Source organism: Heptranchias perlo, chromosome 26, assembly GCF_035084215.1.
Source record: "Heptranchias perlo isolate sHepPer1 chromosome 26, sHepPer1.hap1, whole genome shotgun sequence".
In the NCBI taxonomy this organism is placed as follows: Eukaryota; Metazoa; Chordata; class Chondrichthyes; order Hexanchiformes; family Hexanchidae; genus Heptranchias; species Heptranchias perlo.
The window spans coordinates 36,111,264-36,131,167 of NC_090350.1; the positions used below are offsets into that span (position 1 = coordinate 36,111,264).

Consider the following 19,904-nt stretch of genomic DNA (forward strand, 5'->3'; position numbering starts at 1 on the left):
GAATAAGAGAGGCGGGGGGAGAGTGGACCTGAGGGGTGAATAAGAGAGGCGGGGGGAGAGCGGACCCGAGGGGTGAATAAGAGAGGCGGGGGGAGAGCGGACCCGAGGGGTGAATAAGAGAGGCGGGGGGAGAGTGGACCTGAGGGGTGAATAAGAGAGGCGGGGGGAGGGCGGACCTGAGCGGTGAATAAGAGGGGCGGGGGGAGAGTGGACCTGAGGGGTGAATAAGAGGGGCGGGGGGAGAGCGGACCTGAGGGGTGAAATCATCAAAAATAAAGTCAAAAAATGACGTCACAGCGGAGTGCTGAAGGTAAGTCAGTGTAACCATTTAGTTTATTGTTGAGTGTTTTTAGTAGTTATTGTATTTGGTGATTAGTGTCTTTAGTGATGGTTAGTCTGTTAGTGTTAGTTAAAAAGCCTTAAAGCTAAACAGCTAAAAAGAGCGGGAAACCAGACCAGTTAAACAAACCCAGGGATAAATCTCAAAAGGTGATGTGATAGTCAGCACGGTCGAGGGAGCGACGGAATCCGAGGAAATGAAACTAAGTCTTTAATTTACTCTACACACTTTCTGTAACTATAAACTAGAAATGAATAGTTAAATAAATAAATATTCAGAATAATTAATTACTAATTAATTGAAAATCAAGCTAAAATCCATCTACTAAATATAATCTTGACCTTAAGTGTTTTTATTAGTTCTTGAATTAAATTAATAATATATATAAATAAATAAAAACTAGAAATGGCCACGCAGGTCGTGTGTCAGGACTGTGACGTGGGAGTTTGTGGACAGTGAGACTGTCCCGGATTGTCACATGTGCAGGAAATGTCTCTGCCTTAAGTCTTAAGTCACTCCAGTTCGGAGTCTCTGAGCTGGAGTGCGAGTTAGGGACACTCCGACACAGAGCTCAGCAGGTCAAGGGGAACCAAGGGAAGGTAGAGAAAGAGGTCCAGCAGACACTGGTCCTATCCAACAGGTACAATGTACTTCCCATAAGGATGTAGGCTGCGGGGAGGACAGCCAGAATGCCAACCATGGCACCACAGAGCAGGAGGCAGTCCGGGGCGGTGGGGGGGGGGGTGGGGGGAAGAGCAGAATTGAAAGGTTATAGTCACAGGGGATTCTATAATTAGGGGGGTAGAGTGTCCAGGAGGGTGTGTTGCCTACCTGGTGCCAAGGGTAAAGGATATCTCAGAGCAACTGGAGAGGAACTTAGAAAGGTACAGGGAAGATCCAGTTGTCGTGGTCCATGTTGGGACCAATGACATAGGGAAAAAAAAGGGAGGAGGTCCTGCTAAGAGAATATCAGAAGTTAGGAACTAAATTAAGAAGCAGGATCTCACAGGTGGTAATCTCGGGATTACTACCCGAGCCATGTGCTAATTGGCATTGGGATAGGCAGATCATGAAGGTGAATGCGTAGCTGAAAGACCGGTGTGGGGAAGGAGGGGTTCCATATCATGGGACACTGGCACCAGTACTGGGACAGGAAGGAGCTTTACCGCTGGGACAGGCTCCACCTGAACCGGAATGGGACCAGTGTCTTGGCAAAAAGGAGGAGCCAGATGTGGTAGGGATAACTGAAACATGGTTACATAAGGATCAGGACTGGCAGTTAAATATTGCAGGATATAGTGTATTTAGAAAGGATTGGGAATGAAGAAGAGGGGTTCGGGCAGCTGTACTAATTAGAGATACCATAATGGCAATAGGAAAAAGGGACATAAGTAACATTAAGATAGAAACAGAATCCATATGGATTAAGACAAAGGATAAGAAGGGATCGATCACATTAATAGGTTTATTCTACAGACCACTTATTAGTGGAAGGGAAGTGGAGGATAAAATATGTAGACAAATCTATGAAATGAGTAAAAAAACATCGAATAATAATCATGGGAAATTTCAACTACCCCCAAATAAATTGACAAGAGGAGGTAGGAAAAGGGGAAAAGGGATTGGAGATTTTACAGTGTGTACAGGACTCCTTTCTTATCTAGTATGTGAGAAACCCAACAAGAGAGGAATCACTGCTGCATCTAATAATGGGAAAAGAACCGGAGCAGATAAGAGAAGTAAACCTAGGGGAATATCTAGGCAATAGTGATCATAACATAAGAAGGTTTAAAATAATGATTGAGAAAGACATAACTAAGACAAAGACCAAAGTAATAGATTGGAAAAAAGTTCATTTTGAGGGGATGAGAATGGAACTAGGGCTGTTAAACTGGAAAAAAATCTTGACAGACAAAGAAATAGAACAGCAGTGGATAATATTTAAAACAGTGATCAACAGAGTTCAGGAAAAATATATTCCTCTAAAAAGCAAGAACAAACTAGCCAACAATGAAACACCATGGATGAATAAAGAGATAAGGGTAAAATTGAAACTAAAGAAAAAGGCATACACTAAGAACAGAGACACTAAAGGGGAAGATGACAAAAGGGAATAGGAAGAGGTTAGGAAAGAAGTCAAAAAAACAATTAGGTAAGCAAAGAGGAACTGTGAGATTAAATTATCAAGGAATATAAAAAGAAATAGTAAAGTATTCTACAGACACATAAATAAAGAAAAATCAGAATACGTGATAGGGCCACTAAGGGATGCACAAGATAAACTCACAGGTAATGACAGTGAAATGGCAGAAATATTGAATAGTTACTTTGCCTCAGTATTTACCAGAGAGACTAACAAGGTAGGCAGGATGTTAGAAGAAGAGATCAAAAAAGATATTATAACATTTAAGATAGAAAGGGGGGAGATAATTGATTAATTAATCAAACCTAGGGAGGATAAGACCCCTGGTCTGGATGGATTGCATCCACGAATATTAAAAGATGTTAGGGAGGAGATAGCAGAGGCACTAATATATATATATATATATATATATACATATCACTGGAAGAGGGAATAGTGCCAGAGGACTGGCGGCAGCTAATGTTATTCCTATATGCCCTCTCTAAGGCCTTCCCGTCTTTAGGAAAGATGTGAAGACCTTAGAGAGAATGCAGAAGAGATTTACTAGAATGATTCCAGGGATGAGGGGCTTTAGTTACGTGGATAGACTGGAGAAACTGGGGTTGTTCTTGGAACAGAGACGGTTGCGAGGAGATTTGATAGAGGTATTCAAAATCATGAAGGGTCAAGACAGAGTAGATCGAGAGAAACTGTTCCCATTGGCGGAAGGGTCAAGGGCCAGAGGACATAGATTTAAGGTGATTGGCAAAAGAACCAAAGGTGACATGAGGGAAAACTTTTTTTAAAACACTGCGAATGGTTAGGACCTGGAATGCACTGCTTGAGGGGGTGGTGGAGGCAGATACAATCATGGCCTTTAAAAGGGAACTGGATAAGTACTTGAAAGGGAAAAAATTGCAGGGCTATGGGGACAGGGCGAGGGAATGGGACTAGCTGGATTGCTCTTGCATAGAGCCGGCGGGGACTCGATGGGTCGAATGGCCTCCTTCCGTGCTGTAACCTTTCTATGATTCTAAATTTAAAAAGGGAGATAGTCCAGGGGGTGTAGTTAATACAAACTATAGACCAGTTAACTTAACTCAGTGGTAGGAAAGATAATGGAATCTTTACTCAAAGATGTAATAGAAAGACAGCTAGAGAACGAAAATATAATAAAGAATAGTCAGCATGGATTTCAGATGGGAAAGTCATGCTTGACCAATCTTATTGAATTCTTTGAAGAAGTAACAGAAAGAGTAGACAAGGATAATATAGTACATGTAATAGATTTGGATTTTCAAAAGGCCTTTGATAAGGTACCGCATTGTGGACTCATGGCTAAGGTCAGAGCATGTGGAGTCAGGGGACAGGGAGCAGAATGGCTAGCAAGTCTGGCTACAAAAGTAGGGGTTAAGAGTAGCTACTCAGACTGGCAAAAGGTGGGAAGTGATGGTCCATAACAACTGATCCTGGGACCACTGTTGTTCACAATTTACATTAACGATTTGGATTTGGGAATCGGAAGTACAATTTCAAAATTTGCAGCTGACACAAAATTGCAGGGGGGTGGGGGGTGTCGTTAATACAAAGGATGAATGCATCAAAATGCAAGAGGATATTAATAAATTTGCAGATTGAGCATGTAATTGGCAAATGAATTTCAATATAGATGAGAGTGAGGTGGTGCATTTTGGTAGGAAGAATAAGGAGGCCACATACTGCTTGGATAATAAGAGTCTAGATGGGATAGAGGAGCAAAGGGATCTAGGGTACAGATACACAAATCGCTAAAAGTAACGATGCAGGTTAATAAGGCCATAAAAAAGGCAAATCAAGCACTAGGGTTCATTTCTAGAGGGATAGAATTGAAAAGCAAAGAAGTTATGCTAAACTTGTATGGAACCTTGGTTAGACCACACTTGGAGTATTGTGCACAGTTCTGGTCTCCATATTATAGAAAGGACAGGGAGACATGGGAGAAGGTGCAAAAAAGATTCACAAGGATGATACCAGAACTGAGAGGATATTCTTATCAGGAAAGGCTGAACAGGCTGAGGTTCTTTTCTGTAGAAAAGACAAGGCTGAGGCATGACCTGCTAGAGGTCTTTAAGATAATGATAGGGTTTGATAGGCTTGACGTAGAGAAAATGTTTCTACTTGTGGGGGAGTCCAAAACTAGAAGTCATAAATATAAAATAGTCGTTAATAAATCCAATAGGGAATTCAGGAGAAACTTCTTTACCCAGAGTGGTAAGAATATGGAACGAGTTACCACAAGGAGTAGTTGAGGCAAGTAGCATTGATGCATTTAAAGTGAAAGCTAGATAAGCACATGAGGGAGAAAGGAATAGAAGGGTATGCTGATAGGATTAGATGAAGTAAGGAGGGAGCATAAACGCCGGCATAGACCAATTGGGCTGAATGGCCTGTTTCTGTGCTGTAGTTTTGATGGAATGCACTCCCTGAAAGGGTGGTGGAAGCAGATTCAACAGTAACTTTCAAAAGGGAATTGGATAAATACTTGAAGGGAAAAAATTTGCAGGGTTATGGGGAAAGAGCGCAGGAGTGGGACTAATTGGATAGCTCTTTCAAAGAGCTGGTATAGGCATGATGGGCCGAATGGCCTCCTTCTGCGCTGTACAATTCTATGAACCGTTGCAGTACAGAGCTTAGCACAACTCTCCTGTGGTTTAGGTAAGAAAATGTGGAAGTGCAGATAACGAGAGAAAGTCTAAATATACTAAGACGGAGGTTGGTTATTTTTTTGACGCCAAGAATGGGTTAACATTGTGGACCGGAGATATAGCAATAAACAAACAGTAATTGCTGATGGTGGAAAAAACTCCCTAAGGGTTGCAGTAGTTGCTAATATTGAGATGCAATGCATCAAAACGAATGCTGAGATCATTATGAGACAATCAGGGCAAGTTTTAGGAAAAAAATAACCCTCAGCACAGCGAGAATGCAGTCAATACGTTCGACAGAGTAAGACATTTGCGAGAAGAATTTTTTTTGTGATTAAAATGCTTATTAGTTTTCACTGTGCGATGCGAGAACAAGCACAATGCGCAATGGTCGCTGTTAGGAAAGAGACACTATTATCGCTGATACCTTCTCTGCATTGCCACTAACATTGCTTTGTATTCGCATTACAGGCCGACATGTGGGATTAAACATAGAGGATTTGTAAATTTAACAAGAAATGCAGCTGCTGGCAAGGTACCATTTAATTATCTCGGCCCTTATGAAAAAATCATCAACCATCAAATTATGCGAATCAAATGTCCCATTTACTTTTCAGAAAAGAAAATTGTAACTGTCAATGGGAGAGTCAGTGGAAACGTTTGCCAAATAAAATCAGCAGGCTGCCAGATACAAGGGACATTTGCAAAGGAATTGGCAAGGAGTGTTACTGTTCTATCCATACAGAAATGGTTCTCTTGGGAGGTGACGGCTGAGATGATCAGATTCCATGTGAGGCCCCAGATTCTTTATCATTATTATTGTGCGAGCTGATTTTCATTTCGAGTCTGCTGTGAATTTCAGGCGAGGAAATGTTGTATTGATCGCACTCAGATGTTTATAAATCTCTCTCAAAAGCTCCACTTGTCTCCAAAATGCTGATTGCGAACGGCTCTCCATGTTCATTGCACTGGGCCCTCAACGAGGATTTATGAGCTGCGTGACGTCCGTTGGTGTTGGACTGAAGTGGCAGCACCCATGCCCAATGTCACAGAAAACCAGGATGCGGAGAGCGAGCTCTGCATTTGATTTCTTTACGTGATGAATTCCTGATCTCTCGAGGGAACCAGGAAGGCGGGGGGGGGGGGGTGGGGGGGGATGGAGGGATAGAGGAGGGGGCGAGTTGGTAAGCAGGGTGAAGGAACAGTCAGAAGGCAGGAGATTGCATGGGAGGGGGTGGTGGGAGAGGTGGATGGGGTTGTGCTGGTGTAGAAATCACACCAAGGACCAGCTGGTCTTTGCCTGCCCTTTATTTCCGTACGCTCATATGTAAATAAGCGGAAGGAGGAAAGCAAGGTAGAAATACGTGGAGACATTTTCTCCCCCAGCTTTTAACAGCATCCGTATCCTTAATTAGAGGGCGAGAGGCTTTTCTCCTGGAGTTCGGAAATAAACTAAATCAGATCGTTTCAGATTTCTTGTCAAGGCTGATGTTGTGTGAATGAGCCCTGAGTATTATGTAGGCTTAAAATTATAAAAATAAAATATAACTTTGCTCCAGAGCTTCATCATTTTGCTCCAGCAAAATCAGATGTATTGACCCCCTGTGAATGAAATATTCAAGGTGTGTCCTGACCAGAAACTTATACAGCTCCAGCATGATGGCTTCAGGCGTACAATCCATTGACTTGACAATATAGCAGCGTTCTGTTTGTTTTATTGATTGCTGCTCTGCAATGACTGGACATGGTAAGAGTCTACTATCACTCTCAAACCTCTTTCAGCCTCCCACCCAGCTAGTTCAACACCATTCATTGGACACGTATTATCCCCATTTTTTTCTTCCAGTGTTTAAGACCTATGTTTTCAACTGTATCTGCCATAACGTTCTGCACTTTTGTGGCTGCTTCATCTGACTCGACTCCCACGCACCAGCTTTGTATCATCTGTGAACATGTCCAAATTCCATTGGCGTTTTTGAATCCAATCTCTTGCTCTTCTTCAAGTACTGCTATGGGATCTTCACTGTCCATCTTAACAGGTGGACTAGATTTTGGTTTACTGCCTCATCCAAAGGACAGCATTTCCAACAATACAGCACTCCCTCAGTCCTGCAGCCTGGAAGATATGCTCAAGTCCTGGGGGTTCGACTTTAGCTCCTAGTGAGTTTCCAATGAGAAACCGCGGGAGTCATTTAGTTTCCTGCCTGCCCACCTACAGTAGCATGAGGCCGTGGCGATTTTAACCGCTGGGCCTCGTCACCCTGTCACCAGTCCACTTCTCGCCCGTCCCCGTCATGAAGTGAGCTGGAAGTGCCTGCTGGCCGCATGAAAAATGGCTTGCCCATTCAGGCCTAAGTTAAAATGCCGTCAGGGACCGACTGACATCATCGGGACCCCAATTAGCATATTTAACGAAGGACACCTGCCGACTTTAGGCCTGCTTGTAAGAGCAGGTTAAAATTGGACACGGCAAGATCCAGGTGACTTTCTGGTGGGTAAGTAACCCGGGGCATTTTAACTGCCCATCCAACCGGTTTCCACAGGCAGGTATGGTTAAAATCCCACCCCCGGTGTGGGGTTAGACTTCGATGTGAGAGTGCTGACTTGAACCAGACAGATGAATTTTATTAAGCCCGCAGCATAGCTTTGAAAAAATTGCAGCTGGTACAGAATGATCGTGAGACTCATTTTAACACTGCAGTTCAGATGATAACTCTTAAACTATTCAAACTTCACCCTCAGGACTTTTGCCATCTGAACCCCTACAGTACATGACGGCATTACTCACCCCATCTAAACGTTACAATTTGACGGAAGGAACAATTCATCTTATCGCAACACCAGCATAATGTGTCTCCTTCAGCCTTGTTGCTGACTTTATGTTGCAGAACCACTTCAACTAGAAGCTCGGATGATATGGAATTTGCTCGGCTTATACTGATGGGAGGATCCCACGGTGCCAGCAGCGACACAACAACAAAGGCCTAGAAATGATTCGTCATCTTCTGCTTCTGAACCTTCTCAGATGGCTGTGGAAGGTCAACGATGTGAAAACCGCATTGCCGGGCTCTATAAGTGGGCTGGGCGCTGGGCCATTGCCAACAGAGGTTTATCTTGTTGCTTTGACCCTGATGACGCGAGGGAAAATCACCTGTTGCGGAGACTTCCCGCTCCTCCAGAGCCAGCAGCGCGGCCCTATTTACCTTACAGGTGATGTTGGGACTGCTACTGGTAACGGTATTTATAATATAAATGCACCGTCATTATGCAGCACCGTCTATATCCTTAAATATAAGAATAATCCAATAATCCGACTGCTCCTCACATATTTACCTGAAATATTGGACCAGATTTTGCTGAACAAAATAACGGCGTCCAAACGACGCACGCCGTTATTAATACACAAATCGGCCAGCAACTTTTGGCGAGGAAGAGATACTCCATGAATTACGAATCACCACAAGGTGCGGTCTGAGTTGCACCGCTCTGCCATTAGCTTCGCGAAAATGGCATCTCATGCTTAACCTCCCCGTGATTTTCATGAAGTTGCTGCATTTGCACATGAATTGCCCATTAAATTCGCCACAGAAAGTTAAGTCGAGTAATTCTCAGAGTAAGTACCCTTTTAACGATGTGATAATTGTTAATGATGGCCAATCAACTTCTCTTGCTCAGAAAGTAAACAATTAAACGTGTGGAGTCTCATTCCTTTGCGTTATTAGTTCTAGCAGATTTTAAAAATGTCATTACTTTAAAAGTTTTTTTTCTCACTTTTCTTTTGTCTTTTTTTTCTCTCTCTTTTAATCCAATCTTTCTTTCCCTCTTTTTATTTCTCTTCCGTACCTGATTTGACATTGAATTCACCCACTCTAATGCACCCTCCTTCTCTGTCCTTCCTCTGTTTATTTCTCAATCATTTAATCTCGTTGTTTAAGGAGATACACTGTCTGTCCCGTTGTTCACTAAGATCTCAGATGCCCAGTTACCCCCGCTATGCCATTATCAGCTTCCAGCAACTTTGTGGGCAAAAAATGTTAAAACCTGAACATGTCATTGTAAGTCTAACTAGCAGGGCATGCCTCAAGATGCCCCACTCCAGCAAAATCTATTAAAATTGTTATATTCACATGCAACTTTTTGTATTAAGTATAAATTTCTATGTCCACCTTTATGTGGACATGTCATTCTGCATTTACACCCTCCCACCAGTGGGGGTGCTGCAGCGCCATCACTGGCGAGAGTGCGCAATTACAGCCGACAAGTTTACTCCGGTGGTTTCCATTATAAATACGGACTTAGGAATTTAAACAAGGGCTGAACGTATGGCCGAGAATTTCCTCGGAGCTACTCCCGTTCCACCACTGTAACTTTGCTGGAAAAGCAGCGGAAATACCGTTTGCACACGTTAGTGGCGTTCCTGCTGCACTTCCAGCGAAGTTAGGATGGTGAAGTGGGAGGAGCTCCGAGGAAATCCCTGCCCTCTGCTCCCTGGTCCAATCATCTCCTGCCCCTCTAACCCTGCTTCACCTAAAGGTGACACTTGGCCTCAACTTTCCACTTGCGACACCAGGAGAGATCGACTAGTAGGTTGTAAAATTGTACCGAGAACTTAAGTTGTTTCTCCGATTTACTCTTTACCCGTTGTAATTTTCCCTCATTTTTCTCTGCGACCGGGAACTCATTTCTGATGCATGGAACCTATTACTGCAAGCAGGTTGGGCAGACCAGATTAAGCGATGGAATGCTTCATGCATAAACAACAGCGGGAATGTGCTGTGGAACTAAACTCATCTATACCAATATCCCCTCCCCTGAGATGCGAAGCCCTCTGCTGTGGTGCCTCTCAGTGTGGCTGACTCTGATTAAATATCAAAGCATTTCATTATTTTCTTTAAGTAAATAAAAATGCTGACTTTTGTCAATTTAGCAGCTGTACATGCCAATGTTGCAGTATGCCAGAGAGGGTTCATTAAACATTCAAAAAATCAATTTATTCAACTTTACTTGAAATTCGTCATGACAATAAAATCAATTTGTAAAATGGCATATGCTCTTAACTCCCAAACTTAGTTGATGTCGGACTTGTTGGCCTGCTTCCCTGCAACTAATTTTTGCATCTGTACTAATCAACTTGCTTAACGACTACAAGAAGTGCAGTGAAGTTGCTCCAATTGGCTCAATTCCACTTCAGTTCACTCTGGGTTGAGCTGTGCCCTACTTGTACAGCAGCAGATTTAAAAAAGGGCCCAAATTATGAGCCTGAATGCAAAACAACCACATTGATGTACTGATATCATGTCACATCACGCTTAACAACATAAGAATTTCTAGGAGTGGGAAATGGCCTTTCGGCCCAATATCTTGTTGGTAGATCAGCCCCTCCCATCTTCTCCCCATATCCCTCAGTAACATTTCTCTCCAGAAACACCTCTGAATCCCTTCATTGTCTCCACTTCAATGGTCTTTCCTTGTAATGTCATTCAACAAATGTATTAATTATCCTTAGGATGAAAAGGCTCTGCTCGACTTCCTTTCGTACTCCTAACTTCATAGAATCATAGAAGTTTACAACATGGAAACAGGCCCTTTGGCCCAACATGTCCATGTCGCCCAGTTTATACCACTAAGCTAGTCATTTTTAAAGTGATATTCTCTCGTATTTGAACCATTTGCCATATTGAACAATTTGCCTGGATCAATGTGGTCCATTCCCTTTATTATTTTAAAAACTCATCTCAAAACCAGAGAAATCAAGCTCAACTTCCTGAACATTACTTTATGACTCAAGTTCCTGATACCTATCCTAGTTAGGTTTCCACATATATTTTATAGGCCTTTTGGAGGTAATTTTAACACCCCCCCACCAACGACGGGCGGGTGGGGCTTGGGGGGGTGGGTTAAAATCGGTAAATGTGAAACTCGACCCCAATTGCCACAAAGGCGCCTACTAACTGCAGTGGATTTGGGAGCATCTGAGTAACCCACACTGGAGAGACGGGTCCGTGATTATAATATTTAAACAAGGCTGCGTTCCTCAGATTTTTGGAGCCATATGAATTTAAAGGCTGCGGACTGGGTTTTCCAGGGCCCGGGAAACCCGGCAGCTAAAGGGAGGCGAGAACAACTGGATCAAACAGGTAAGTGCTTTGAATGTGAAAGATCTGATGGCACTGTTCGAAGAAGGGCAGGGGAATTCTGCCGTGTCCTGGCGAAAATTCATCCCTCAATCAACACCTTCAATAACAGATTAACTGGCCAGTTATCTCTTGGCTGTTTGTGGGATCTTGCTATGTACATATTAGCTACCTTGTTTGCCTGTAAGACAACAGTGACTACATTTCAAAAGCAACTGTTTGCCCATGAAGGGCTTTGGGACATCTGAGGACATGAAAGGTGCTATATAAATGCAAGTTCTTTCCTTCCTTCTGTAAAGCAGAACAATCTAGATTACACACAGCATTAATTTAAAACTCACTTCAGATCATTATCCCCAACAGCAATGAATATTTAATCTCCAATTAATCTGGAGTTTTCAGCATGCTCACCTTGAGCCTCTCCCACACATCTTTGTAGTGTCAGCTTGGCTCAGTATAATAGCACAATTGCCTCTGAGTCAGTACGATGCAGATTCAAGCCCCACTCCAGAGACTTGAGCACATAAACTAGGCTGACACTTAAGTGTGGTACTGAGGGAGTGCTGCATTGGCACAGGCACCATCCTTTGAATGAGAAGTTAAACTGAGGCCCCATTTGATCTGTTCAAATGGTTTAGGTGGCTGTTAGAGATCCCATAGCACTATTTAAAGAAGAGCAGTGAGCTTTCGATATCACCCCAAACAGATTAAGAACATAAGAACATAAGAAATAGGAGCAAAAGTAGGCCAATCGGCCCCTCGAGCCTGCTCCGCCATTCAATAAGATCATGGCTGATCTGATCCTAACCTCAAATCTTAATTCATGTCCAATTTCCTGCCCGCTCCCCGTAACCCCTAATTCCCTTTACTTCTAGGAAACTGTCTATTTCTGTTTTAAATTTATTTAATGATGTAGCTTCCACAGCTTCCTGGGGCAGCAAATTCCACAGACCTACTACCCTCTGAGTGAAGAAGTTTCTCCTCATCTCAGTTTTGAAAGAGCAGCCCCTTATTCTAAGATTATGCCCCCTAGTTCTAGTTTCACCCATCCTTGGGAACATCCTTACCGCATCCACCCGATCAAGCCCCTTCACAATCTTATATGTTTCAATAAGATCGCCTCTCATTCTTCTGAACTCCAATGAGTAGAGTCCCAATCTACTCAACCTCTCCTCATATGTCCGCCCCCTCATCCCCGGGATTAACCGAGTGAACCTTCTTTGTACTGCCTCGAGAGCAAGTATGTCTTTTCTTAAGTATGGACACCAAAACTGTATGCAGTATTCCAGGTGCGGTCTCACCAATACCTTATATAACTGCAGCAATACCTCCCTGTTTTTATATTCTATCCCCCTAGCAATAAAAGCCAACATTCCGTTGGTCTTCTTGATCACCTGCTGCACCTGCATACTAACTTTTTGATCTTCTTGCACTAGGACCCCCAGATCCCTTTGTACTGCAGTACTTTCCAGTTTCTCGCCATTGAGATAATAACTTGCTCTCCGATTTTTCCTGCCAAAGTGCATAACCTCACATTTTCCAATATTGTATTGCATCTGCCAAATCTCCGCCCACTCACCCAGCCTGTCTATATCCCCTTGTAGGTTTTTTTATGTCCTCCTCACTCTCTACTTTCCCTCCCATCTTTGTATCATCTGCAAACTTTGATATGTTACACTTGGTCCTCTCCTCCAAATCGTTAATATAGATTGTAAAGAGTTGGGGACCCAGCACCGACCCCTGCGGAACACCACTGGCTACTGGTTGCCAGTCCGAGAATGAACCATTTATCCCAACTCTCTGCTTCCTGTTAGATAACCAATCCTCCACCCATGCCAGAATATTACTCCCAATCCAGTGATTCTTTATCTTGAGCAATAATCTTTTATGTGGCACCTTGTCGAATGCCTTCTGGAAGTCTAAATACACTACGTCCACTGGTTCCCCTTTATCCACCCTGTACATTATGTCCTCAAAGAACTCAAGCAAATTTGTCAGACATGACTTCCCCTTCGTAAAGCCATGCTGACTTTGTCCTATTAAATTATGTTTAACTGATCATCCATCTCATTACTGTTTATGGGATGCTGCACTGCAGTGATTCACTCTGTAAAACTTTCTAAGATTCACCAATGTGATACGATACTATACAAGTGTGCATTAATTTTATTTTTAAAATGGAAGGAGCTGGTTAAAAGTAGAGCTGGAATTATACCGACTGAAACCTAAAGATCAACGTCATCTCACCATCGTTAAGCAGTACCGTCACCTTATACACTGCAGGGTGCAACGCAAGAGCATTGTTCAGGGAATGAGATTGGGCATTGCTCTTCAAATGCGTCCAAGTAACTTGTATGTTAAGTGCTTTGGAATGTTTCTGTGATAAAGTGCTAAATAATATCATCTTTATTTTCGACGTAAAATACAGTAAGGTTTAAAACTTATCAGAAGTCTGGCACATGTCAACTGATCATTTTCTCTGTGATTTCTTTTGTTAAAATGGCATAAAAAGTAAAATAAGAGAATTGACTATGCTGCTTGGGAGTGACACCATTGTGTCTCAGTCTCGAAACAGTGACAAGCCTTTACACTTGTGCGAAATGCTAAATGATAAATCTGCTTTCTAGATCTGACATGGTCTGCACAACAATGGAAATGCAACGAAACATGCTTCACAGTGCAACAAATGTCAAGAATGAGATCTAGTGGTTGATATTTGTGTACAGATCTGTCATTCTGTCATCCATTCAGATGCTCTATTGTGACAGCAAGAAAACCTTTGACAGTGGGATGCTTGTTTGTCAGGTAAGGGCACCCTCAACATCCCTATTTTGCTTTGAATGCGATGGGATGCAGTTATTGGACTCTCGCTCATTGGCCTTACTTATCAACGTTCAACCTTCTTTCGCATTCAAACCTCGTGACTTGGCAGTGCAGCAGAATCAAGTTCTTTGCCTTGCTGAATTGAGTGACGCTATCAGAAGTTCCTGATTCAGGTGCAGCATTGTACAAATAGCAGTGATAGACAGACACCTGCTGCTGCCTTAGACCTAGCAAGACAGGCATTTAATAGAATTTCTATCTCAAGCTGACTTTGCCAACAATGGACCATCACGTGTCCGAGCCTGTCTTCAGCTGATACCCAATACATTCCAGCAGAAGTCACTGGTTAGCGACCAGGAACAGGAAACCTGGCTGATTTATTTTCTCTTCTCCATAATCCAGGGGACACAGAGGCCAAAATATAATGCCCCCCCATCACTGCCCTGGCTGAAATCAGCTAACTCAACGCCAACAAGGAAACAAACCTGGGACCTTCCTGGACTGTATGGCTCAGGACCACAGGTGTGGTGTATTTACCCACTCAGTTAGTGAAAGAGCCCATCATTTTACACAATGAAACCCAAATAAGGCAGCATTTGCTTTAAAGCTACTTTTATTGAGACAGTTTATTATTAAAAAAAAGATAAAAATGCTTGCAATATCCTGGAAGTTATGTAAAGGAACCATCACTCAAGGGCCAACTCAAGAACTTTACAATTGCGACTGCAGGGTCAGGGAAGCTCTGGGTTCAATGACCATAGGCCTGTGCAACAAACAATATAACTGCTGAACTACTCGGCTTAAGCCACTGGATCATGTCCCTATTAAATTATGTGATCCAAAGTCTAAATCAGAAAGCAGTGAAAGGATGAAGTATTTGCATTTCAAGTATTCATCCTCATAAAAAGCAAACAAAAATTCCGTCACTTTGAATAGTGCCATGGCCACTGGCAAAACACTGCTATGTGAGGTGCTTTGCAGCTTAATGAGATACTATATCATCGAATGTTCTGTAACAAGAGCTTAAAGGGAAAAATGATGTAGGATTTTTTTTACTGAAGGTCAAAGCTTCCTATGCTAATCAGATCAATCATTGGATCTCACTTTCTGGTGGAAACTTTCTGGAATATCAATTTGAATTCTGCTTCAAAACAAATTGAGGAAATTTACATAAAAATCTATAAGATAAATTGATCATTTGACCAGTTTACGAATCAAAACATTTAAGTCCTGAAGTTTCTATAGCTGAGAAATTAACACCGACAATAAAATTGGATGGCATTCCTCTATCTGCTGTTTCAACTAGCATTAACTGATTCATTTCAATGGGTTCACCCCCCTGACCTGTGAGGAGCCAACTGACCTGTGGTAAACAAAGAATGAGTTTAACAACCATAGGTTTGTTGGAATTGGCACCTTTGCTTTTATGCTGACTCTTATTTACAACTGCCATAGTTTCCCTTCTGCCATTGTGGGCTGTCTCTGTGGCTGGGAGTCAGCTTGTGGTAGTCAGACTAATATGTGCAAATCTATGGGACACATATCCATGGAATGTAACTGTACACCTTCTAGTTGGTCAAGTCATAATCTCAGTAGAGCAGCTGGGGAAGCAGTGAGGAGTGAAGAACGGAGCCTTCATGAAGCCAATACACTCTCAAAACCCATTCACATTTTCGGATCATGTCGAGCACACTTTTCCATTAGTTCGGTCCTGTTGCTCTATTGACTGAAGCTGGCTACAAGAGTGGGTCAGGGGCTGGGTATTCTGCGATGAGTGACTCACCTCCTGACTCCCAACTACAAGACACTAGACAGGAGCCTTTCCACCAACTGCACGACACAAGTCAGGAGCGGTGATGGACTACTCTCCACTTGCCTGGATGAGTGCAGCTCCAACACTCAAGAAGCTCGACACCATCCAAAACAAAGCAGTCTGCTTGATTGGCACCCCATCCACCACCCTAAACATTCACTCTCTTTACCACCGGCGCACCATGGTTGCAGTGTGTACCATCTACAGGATGCACTGCAGCAACTCACCAAGGCTTCTTTGACAGCACCTCCCAAGCCTTCTACCACCTAGAAGGACAAGGGCAACAGGCACATGGGAACAACAACACCTGCACTTCCCCAACAAGTCACACACCATCCTGACTTGGAAATATATTGCCATTCCTTCATTGTCACTGGGTCAAAATCCTGGAACTCCCTTCCTAAAAGCACTGTGGAAGAATCTTCACCACACGGACTGCAGCAGTTCAAGAAGGCGGCTCATCACCACCTTCTCAAGGGCAATTAGTGATAGGCAATAAATGCTGGCCTTGCCAGCGATGCCCACATCCCATGAATGAATAAAAAAGAGAAAGCAACAGCCAGGTTTAAATGGGGAGAAAAAAAAGAATGCTCTTACCGTCCTCATCTGTTTGAAAGATAAGTTCTTTGCTCTCTTTTCTTCCTTCAGGGTTGGTTAGAATCAGCTTGACATAGATGTTTTTGTAGGGCAGGAGATTCTTAATGGTGAGCTGAGAGACCTTTGGTTCAGCTCGCTGGCATTCTCTGAACGTCTGATTGCGGCTGACTCCGAAGGTGTAGTGGTAGCAGACGATGGCGGAATAAGCGTGGCAGCGAGTGATGTTGTAGCCCAGTGGCTCCCACTGTAGTGTGATCTGCCTCGGCTCGATCTCGGAGAAGGTAAGGCCCTTGGGCGCCCGCATGGGTTCTGTGATTAAAAATAATGGTAATAAATATCAACATCAAATCAATTTAATATCACAAACCATTTGCCATCAGGAATTTTATTTCATTCTCATCAACTTTAGTGAAATATGAGGCAAAAGCTGCCTGGATCATGCTGCTTTGTGACGACAAAATCTGCTACAAATATAAAATGCTACATATTTGTGATTTTAGAGAATATTCAAAGTATAGATGTGCTCCACGACGTTCTAAGGTCCCCTTAATCACAGTCAACAATGCTCAATATTTGCATTTATGTAGCACATTTGTCATCCTCAACACTTCACAGTCAATGAATTACTATTGAAGAGTCGTCATAGAAACATAGAAAATAGGAGCAAGAGTAGGCCATTCGGCCCTTCGGGCATGCTCCGCCATTCAAAATGATCACGGCTGATCATCTAACTCAGTACCCTGTTCCCGCTTATTCCCCATATCCCTTGATCCTTTTAGCATTAAGAAATATATCTATCTGCTTCTTGAATACATCTAATGACTTGGCCTCCACTGCCTTCTGTGGTAGAGAATTCCACAGGTTCACCACCCTCTGAGTGAAGAAATTTCTCCTCATCTCGGTTCTAAATGGCATAACCTGTATCCTGAGACTGTGATCCCTGGTTTTGGACTCCCCAGCCATTGGGAACATCCACCCTGCATCTAGTCTGTCTAGTCCTGTTAGAATTTTATATGTTTCGATGAGATCACCTCTCATTCTTCTAAACTCTAGTGAATATAGGCCTAGTCGACCCAATCTCTCCTCATACGTCAGTCCTGCCATCCCAGGAATCAGTCTGGTAAACCTTTGTTGCACTCCCTCCACGGAAAGGACATCCTTCCTCAGATAAGGAGACCAAAACTGCCCACAATACTCCAGATGTGGTCTCACCAAGGCCCTGTACAACTGCAGTAAGTCAATTACAGGTGTGTGTTGAAAACTACCAGGAAGACTCTACTCAAAGGGTCAACGTGTATACAGACACAGGTCTCCGACATCCCTCACCAGCATCTCAGCTGCTATTTTGTAGACTGCTTGGGAGAATTGGTCACAGTGTCCTTCAAAAGCTATTGCCCAATGCTCCTAAATCATTGTTTTTAAATGGGAATTTAAGAAAATTTACTTAATAAAAGCATTTGGGATAATTCTATAGAACCCTGAATTGAAAGATTACCTTTTAATATTTATGAAAAAGTACATCAAATATTTTATATAGACACACACACACACACCACTTCCAATATCTTACAAGTGGAAGGTTTTGAGTGTTTCTAATTCGTACATCCACAAGGAACATTGTTTGAGTGCGCTACACTGATTTTGCCCACTTTATTCATTCCCTAGTGCTGAGATATGTAGGGCTCAACAATCTCATTGGGCATTGCAGCTGGCGCAGAACCTCGATAATTGCCAATAACAGGAGGTGGATACAACCACTGGATCAAAACTCTTCCAGACTCTCCATCTATCTGACTAGCAGTCTAACAGATACGTGTGGGGTAAATGGAACATGTCGGAGAGATTTCTAACCATGCACAGAAACAGTGTGTGCCCCGTGGAAAATCTAAATCAGGAACTAAGGGAAGTCCACCCTTAATGCTGTAGATCACTGGGCTCGCTCTAGTGAGCACTGAGCTGCAACCCTAAACCACTTCAAATAGAAGAGTTATTCAAGACTACTCGTTATCCTGGATTTGAATCTGGATCCTAGAGTTAATAGGGATAGTGTTCTTTTTAATCAAAGTCTGTCATTCTTTTGGTTTGATATACTAACATTTAGTCTTTAAAATTGATTGTTATAGAATCATAAAATGATAGAACGATATAGCAAAGAAGGCCGCCATTCGGCCCATCGTGCCTGTTCTTTGGTAGAGCTATCCAATTTGTCCCAATTCCCTGCTCTTGCCCTGCAAATTTTTTCCCTTCAAGTATATATCCAATTCCCTTTTGAAAGTTATTATTGAATCTGCTTCCACCACCCTTTCAGGCAGTGCGGTTCAGATCATAACAACTTTCTGCGTAATCTTTTTCCCCCTCTTGTCGCCTCTGGTTCTTTTGCCAATCACCTTAAATCTGTGATCTCTGATGGTATTTTCAGATAGATGCCCACCTGTGAGTATTCTTTCATCTTTCCGAGATGATCATAGAGTGAGCTCCACACCCATGCAGACAATCAGCTCAGAATCCAGGTTGACACAGTTATTTAAACTGAATGGAGAGAGGAAGACACTCAGAACTGAATGGAGTACTACACAAGGGATCACGCAACTAATACGGAATCAAAAGTTAAAGACTCCAGCCGTTTGCAATCATCAAGGATCCAGCGCAAGATGGATAGCTTATATTCTGCATGAATAGTACAGGTGTATAACCAATGAATTTCATGGTCAGAAGCTTCCACACAAAGCATCACATTTTAGCATTGGTGTTTGTAGTTTCTTTGCAACATGAATTTACTTGTCTTTTCGTTTACAAGTCAGTAAAAAAAAGTCGTCCAGTAAAGTTGCCTTTGTAAAGAGGCTGTGGCTCCAATCGATTGAATCTTGTCTTCACCATTTCAATGCAGGGCGTTAACAGTTTAAGATATCTGCTTCACACCAGTGGGGTCATGATATTCAAATTCACCAGTCATGCTGCTGTCCAACCAGGCCCACAGGAAATGTTCTTACCTGAAACTGGCCCGTTCTACCTCCTGAATAGGCTGCTCTGCACAATCAATCAGAAATAATGTTGTGCATGTGTCAGGTATTAAAATCAGACACAGGATTAACTTTAATTCAAAGTTTGCAAATTGTAGTTTCAAAAAGGAAGGAAGGCCATGACATAAAGTACAAGTGAAATTTATTTTACAAAGAAACTAAATTTTAAAAAGTTATTGTAAAGGAATGGTACATTAAATTAATGATGTGGAGATGCCGGTGATGGACTGGGGTTGACAATTGTAAACAATTTTACAACACCAAGTTATAGTCCAGCAATTTTATTTTAAATTCACAAGCTTTCGGAGGCTACCTCCTTCCTCAGGTGAACATTCACCTGAGGAAGGAGGTAGCCTCCGAAAGCTTGTGAA

General features: G+C 42.6%; 1 protein-coding gene across 5 annotated transcripts in view; it reads right to left on the bottom strand.

The window, feature by feature from the left end:
• LOC137342691 (receptor-type tyrosine-protein phosphatase U-like) overlaps positions 1–19,904 on the bottom strand; it is a 767,577-nt gene that overhangs the window by 117,236 nt on the left and 630,437 nt on the right. For all 5 annotated transcript variants that reach the window (XM_068006795.1, XM_068006794.1, XM_068006792.1 and 2 more), the window contains one exon: positions 16,514–16,822. In XM_068006795.1, the coding sequence (XP_067862896.1) occupies positions 16,514–16,822 (309 nt within the window). The remainder of the gene's footprint in view (positions 1–16,513; positions 16,823–19,904) is intronic.